The 7,415-nt window shown below is 30.4% G+C and overlaps 1 protein-coding gene across 1 annotated transcript in view; it reads left to right on the top strand.

The window, feature by feature from the left end:
* The window catches only part of LOC105623756 (F-BAR and double SH3 domains protein 2), a 21,797-nt gene that overhangs the window by 11,643 nt on the left and 2,739 nt on the right, over positions 1-7,415 (top strand). The window contains exon 19 of the mRNA XM_012205136.1: positions 2,545-2,719. Within this exon, the coding sequence (XP_012060526.1) occupies positions 2,545-2,719 (175 nt within the window). The remainder of the gene's footprint in view (positions 1-2,544; positions 2,720-7,415) is intronic.

The following is a 7,415-nucleotide window of genomic DNA, read 5'->3' as shown; positions in this document are numbered from 1 at the left end:
GTACGTACGTACGTACGTACGTACGTACGTACTACGTACTACTACTACTACACACACACACACACACACACACACACACACACACACACACACACACACACACACACACACACACACACACACACACACACACACACACACACACACACACACACACACACACACACACACACACACACACACACACACACACACACACACACACACACACACACACACACACACACACACACACACACACACACACACACACACACACACACACACACACACACACACACACACAGGGTGTCTCAAAATTCGCGCATTCAGAGTACAAAACATGATAATTTATGCTAAAACAATTTTCTCTTTTAGCAAAATTGCGTCCGATAAATAATTTTTGCGCTTATATGTTAACTTCAACTTTTGCTCTCCTGCAAAAAATACTTATCGGACGCAATTTTGCAAAAGGAGTTGTTTGTTTTAATATAAAGTATCATGTCCTGTTCTCTGAATGCGCGAATTTTGGAACACCCGGTATATATATAATTTGTTCTAAACAAGTATACGCATACATATCAACGTAAATTAGTCATATATCATTATAATATTATACAGAGTGTTCCTTGTAAAATTCGAGGACAATATTATTACAGCGTGAAACTTCATAAAAAATTAAATAATGAAAGTGTATTCCATTTTTCTCCGCAAAGTAGTTTTTTAAGTATAAATGTTTAAAGTTTAGTCAATCCTACGAAACAAAGTATTGCCAAAGGCAATACTTTATTTCGTATCGATGATCGCAAAGTATTCGACATCTAATACCATTGCACGCACGTCACACGGACGAATAATTTTTTAACGAACATTTAGAATTGATTAAACAAGCACTTATACTTAAAAAATTAATTTATGGAAAAAAATGGAATACACTTTTATTTTCACAAAGTTTCACGCTGTAATAATATTGTCTTCGAATTCGGGACACCCTGTATGTTGCTTGTTGAAATTATTAAATTAAAAATGAAAAACAGTAAACAAACTCAAACGATTTTCAAAAATAAATTAATAAAAATTAAATAAAATAAAAATAGGGCTATGAGCCAAACAAGATATTAATATTGAACAATTAAAAACAAAGTTTATTATAATAAATGTTTCACCCACATAGGGTCATTTTCAATGTTAACAATTATTACATTTTTAACAATCTAAAATAAATGTCATCGCTATGATTAAATGTTATAATCAAAATTCATTATAATTGAAAAGTCAGCCACAATAAATTAAACTAAATAAATATATTAATTAATATCTAGCTCTTGTAATCTAAGTGTAACAATAAATGCTACTGGATCTAAGTCGGAGTTTTATTTAGAAAATAAAAAAATGATATCACAATAATAAAAATGGCATTGATTCTGGCGTTACAATAGAAAAGATAATAAATTATATGCTTATATAAACAAATGTCATAATAAATTAAAATAATATCTGATTAATAGGCTGCAATCCATCGCAAGAAATGTAATAGAGGCAATTTTGTGAAAACTAATAAGTATTGAGTAATTTCGTAGTAAGAGAACTCAGATTCAAAGCGATTTTAATTTTAAGAGTTATCGATTGAAAATGACTGCTAAAACAAGAAAGGAGACTGTGACACTCACAATCAGAAGAAGTAAAAGAGAGGAGGGATTTAATAAGGGAATAATGACTGTAAGATAGGAAGCTACATATCCGACGAAGAATCCGAATCAATTTGTTTACGAGGATCGTTTGATAAGTTTGGTAAAAAAGCAAGTAAAACACATTTTTTTGGAAAAATTTTGCTTTATTTCTCAACATAGTCTCCATCAAGGGCTATACACTTAGTCCAACGAGTTTCCAATTTTTTAATACCGTCGGAAAAATAGGCTGTCTCAAAGTCTGCAAAATACTCATTGACAGCGACAATGACTTTCTCATTTGACGAGAATTTCTTCCCACCGAGCCAAGTTTTTAAGTTTGGGAACAGAAAGAAGTCACACGGGGCCAAATCCGGAGAATAGGGTGAATGAGGAATCAATTCATAGCCCAATTCATGTAGTTTTGTCATTGCAACGGTTGACTTGTGGGACGGCGTATTGTCTTGATGAAAGAGCTTTTTTGCGCGCCAATTTTGGCCGTTTTTTTTTTCAGCTCTTCTTTTAAACGGTCCAATAACATTGCATAATATTCTCCTGTTATTGTCTTACCCTTCTGCAAGTAGTCAATTAGGATAATTCCTTGAGAATCCCAAAAAACAGTGGCCATCGCCTTTCCAGCCGACAAAACAGTCTTCGCCTTTTTCGGCGCACTTTCACCAGACATTATCCATTGCTTTGATTGCTGCTTCGTCTCAGAAGTGTAATGATGGATCCAAGTTTCGTCCACAGTCACGAATCAACGCCAAAAGTCCTGCGGATTGCGCTTAAACATCGCCAAATACTGCATTGAAACGTCCTTTCGCATGCGTTTTTGATCGAGATTAAGCAATCGCGGCATCCATCGTGCACACTTTTTTACATACAATTTTTCGTGCAGGATGTTATGCACTCTCTCCATGGAGATGCCTATGGCCTCAGCAATCTCACGCACCTTCATTCGATGATTTTCCATAATCATATGGAAACTCATATCATACCATGGATTTTTTTCCACGATATCCAATGTGGTAATCTCAACAGGTCGTCCGGAGCGCGCTTCGTCTTCAGTGCAGGTTCGTGTCCATGTTTAAATTCGTTTATCCAAAAATAAATGGTCTTCAATGCAGGAGCAGAGTTCTTAACTTCGTTTAACTCGGTTTTGATCTGCGCTACTGTCCATTTCTTTAAATAAAAGTGTTATTACTATATGGAATTTATTTTTTTCCATTTTTGCGGAAACTGCTAAACCACTCGCTTCAAATGACTACCAAACGTGAACTATGCGTCCTTTCTGGCTGAAATTTGGCCTGAAGAGGTTCGAAGAGTGGATCTTTCGAGCGATGATTTTCGGCGTTTTATCGCCGATCATCAATCGATCATCAGATCGAGTACGATTTGCAATTTCACGTGCATGTCTGTCAGAAATAAGTTATGACCTACTGTTTCTTTAGATATTGACGCAATACTATATATATTTTTTTTTTCTTATTTTTGCAACTATTGCATAATTCACATCAGCATATTTTTCTGCAATTTGATGCAGTGACAAATCTTTATTACAGAGTCTTTATTTCAGAGTCATCTTGTAATTACTATTACTTAATCCTTATCGAATAATTAAAAAATTAGCCGTATTATTATCTTCTATACAAAATTAGTAGAGTATGTTTACACTTTTGATCATCATTGTATCTCGAATTTAATTTAACAATGTAAGACAAGTTATGTCGGTTAGACCGACGAGAGATTATAAACGAGAACTTATGAGCACTCGTCCGATATTAATAAAAAAATAATAAAAAAACAGAATCTCTTTCTGTGATTTCTGATCATCGTATCAATTATAATCATAATTTTAATTGGAAATGAAAATTTTAGACATTGAACCATCCTAACAAAAGACTAATTTCTAAAATAGTCTACATTAAGAGACAAACTCAGGGTAAATACGAGGTCGTTTGATAAGTTTGGTAAATTTCCATGAGATGGCGCTACAATCCATTTGATGACGCGACATCTCGTGCAAAAATGTAAACGTTATTTTAAATGCTTAATTTTGTAAAAGGTTTCATACCCTGTTAATACTCACGAAAATAAATGATGTTTTATTCACCAGATTAAGAATTAAAATTGTAAGAAAAACATATAAACTATATAACTGTCGGTCAAAAGTTCCCGGACATCACCAAAATTAGCAATTCAATCTATCTACATTAAGCGAAATAAATGTTTAATTATAAAAAAACATGTAAGCTTAAGTATTTAAAATAAATTAATTTGATCTATTTTAATAAAAATTAATCAGACATATATTATCTTATTTGCTTCAGAGATTTTTTCTCATCAATTCAAATTCTTTTCTCATTAGAAAAACAATCTTTTATTTATACAACATGTTTAATCAATCATGGAATTCTCCCTATAAGTTTTTTAATTTTTGTTAGGATAATTGTTTCAAATTGTTTATAAATATTCTCAAAAGTATACGCCTGAAAACATCAACTGAAATTTCTTCACTCCGCGATTCGTTTCATTCCATAATATTATAATTCAATGAGATTCAAATCAAGAAATTGTGATGATCATTGCATAATTAAAATATTTTCAAGTACTTCTTTTTCCAGCAAATAGTTTTGGCAAAGTTTTAAAGTATGTTTCGGATCATTGTCTTGCTGGAAAACAAATCCTCTTCCTATCAGAATAGCTGTACAGCCAGTATAGCGATATCGCGAAGGATTAAAGTTGGGATATTCTCGTGTTAAAAAATGATCAAAAACGGTTTACCGTTTTTGATTATCAGTGTATCAATGAAATAAATTTTGGTCGAAATTATATTTTATTATATAATTAGTTAATGAGTTATATAAATTAATCCTTTGAGAACAGAAACTTTCTTACAACAAACTTAAAAAAATATTGTTTTTTTTTTAAAATTTTCAGGGTCACTGAAAATCAATTTTGAATTTCAGAATCCTAAAATTTAAGTTAAAATAATTTGATTAATAAAAATAATTTGATTAACGTGAAAGTCGGTTTTAGGAGATTTTTAGTATCGCTAACAATGAGTTTGAAAATATAAAATTTTAAAAGAGTAGTAAGGAGAATTTAGCGTCATAGGACTCAAAATTTGAAAGTCAGTTTAAAATCATCAATATTAATTAGCAATGCAATAAAGAACTAATAAAAGCCAGATAATGATGCGTAATGGTAAAGTATATAACACGGTTTTAACTAATAGATGCAAGTAATGATGCGTAAGTATATAACACAGTTTTAACCAATAGGAAATAAAATCCATAACGATTGAAACTAGATCTTTAGTGCTTAAATGATTCCATGTGAATTTATATATGTATAAGTCATTTGAACTGCGCGCTGAATTAATTTTTTACACTTGGAAACGCAACTAAATTATTATAATAATATCACAATTAAATTTGATCATCAATACAGGCATTTTTTTTAAGAGATCTTAATATGCTAGAAATCTGTAAATAAATTTATTTATTGCGAAAAATGTTATCTCGGCCGGGAGTTGAACCCAGATCTCTTGCATTCCGTGCGAGTATCCTAAGCTTTTAGACCACAGAGGCACTCAGTCTCGGCTTAGGACACTCGCACGGAAGAGATCCGGATTCAACTCGGCCGAGGTAATATTTTTCGAAATAAAATAAATAAATTTATTTATAGATTTCATAAATCTAATATATTAATAAATTCCTATTGATGATCAAATTTAATTACAAATTTCTAGCATACTAACAAAAAAAGTTACTCAGATGTTCAATTAGTTTTGAAAAAGTAACGATTACAAGTAATATCCTATCTCCTATTAAAAAAAAAAAACTAAAATATATGTCATTCGCTCAGAAAATTTTATATTTGTTAGAAAAATGGAATCAAAGTCTGCTATAAACGACTCCGAAAATAAGTTCAAATGACATTTTTTCATAATTTTATTTTATTTTTTGGGTTTTTTATATGTGTGTCTAATATATGTAAATAGAATAGAAAGGATAACTTGAGAGTTATATCACTTAATTATATTTTTTAATATCAATTGTTTGCCTAGCATTAATGAAATTCAAATAAAAAAAATGAAACTTAATGTTACTTAATTAAAATACTTAATAAAAATTTTGTAAAACCGAGCTCTAGTAGTAATAGTAATGGGGGAAATAGGTAGGATCATATCAGTCTTAATATATCTGAAATTAGTCCAAGAGTCATTTAGATCTAATTATTGCAATATATGCCGGATGTTCAAAATTAAGCGTTACAAATTGTTATCTCGGAAATACGGCATTATTGAGAAAAATTGTTCAGACAAAAGTTGTAGGACTCAAAAAGATCTATTTACTGATCTTATCAATTTGAGTGACATCGCGAAAGTCAAGTCAAGGTCACATCGATTTTTTTAATGAAATATTAATGAAATAATAAAATTTAATGAAATATATTCTAATTTTGTTTCCAGAATCTAATAGCTAATCTGATGTCGAGAGCTTCCCAAAACGCTATAAGAAAATATTTTTTCATTAAATAAATTTTGAGTTATGATACTTGAAAGTTACAGTATCGTCGGCATTAGCATTACCTAAGGTGTCCGACCGCTGATTAAAATCTTTTAAATGTTCAGGAATGTTGTTCTGGATCATTTGTCAAAATCAAAACCATTGGAAGTTGTACCTCTTATTTTCATTTTTAAAAATGAATTTTTAGTACAAAAGTAAAATTAATAGATGATGGCCTTGACCTTGATCTCTTTTATTATAGTGTGATAAAAAATATAGAACATTGTCGCTGAATTATTGATAAGTTTGTCCAAAAAAACTTCAGTGTCGTCTGCCGTACTTAATCGAATATAGAAACTAACAATTTAGAAATTTAATTAAAATATCGAATCAATATTATGAAATTGACGTAATCACAACATATTAAAGTAAAAATAAAATTCATCAAAACTTGCATTAATCTCGATTAATTAACGGTCATAAATGCGAAAATTATGTCTTAAGAGCATATGAGAAATCAACTAACATTAACATGTAGTGTTATATGTGCAAATTTATAATTCGAATCGGATAAATACAAAAATAAAAATTAAAAAGTTTAAACATGGAAACATTAATTCTTTGTAATGATATCATAATATAATAGACCAAGAAGGTCACTGTAATGATTTTCCCTAGTAAAAAAAATTGATAGAGAAAAATCCTATCGTTTTAAATACGGAATTTGGTTCATAAATTCACTAATTTGAATCAGATCTTATGGCATCTTGTATAAATTTTATAAAATCCGATAAAATACGATAGAATTCATATCCGATCAATTGTGATGCTTGCGAGGTCAAAAATAGAAAATGATATAAATTTATAAAAAACGAAGTGATAGAAATCTTATCGTTCTTAATCAACTTTTTTTACCAAGGTTGTTACTCATTTCGAGTATAGGAAGTGAGTAATCTTTTATTTTATGTAAAATGTTTAAAAAACATGTAAGTCCGGTTGTGGTTTCTTGAAGGGGTGAGCTTTTCAAAATGTTGCAGATTTTGAGCGTTTTTATTGAAAGCGTCAAAGTTGAAATCAGTCAAAGTTGTTGCAATCTATAATTAATATTCCAAGACGGGCGGAAACTCTCATATGTTTTAGAAGGGTGCAAGAGGTCGCCATACTGGATCAAAGTGCAGGGTAAAGACTTGTTTTTTTTTTTTTTTTTTTAGAATAAAACATTGTTTTTTCTTAAATATGTTTTTAATTCAAACAT

Source organism: Atta cephalotes (assembly GCF_000143395.1).
Source record: "Atta cephalotes unplaced genomic scaffold scaffold00063, whole genome shotgun sequence".
Lineage (NCBI taxonomy): Eukaryota > Metazoa > Arthropoda > Insecta > Hymenoptera > Formicidae > Atta > Atta cephalotes.
The sequence above is the reverse complement of the archived record's forward strand: the minus strand, read 5'-3'. Positions and strand labels throughout refer to the sequence as shown.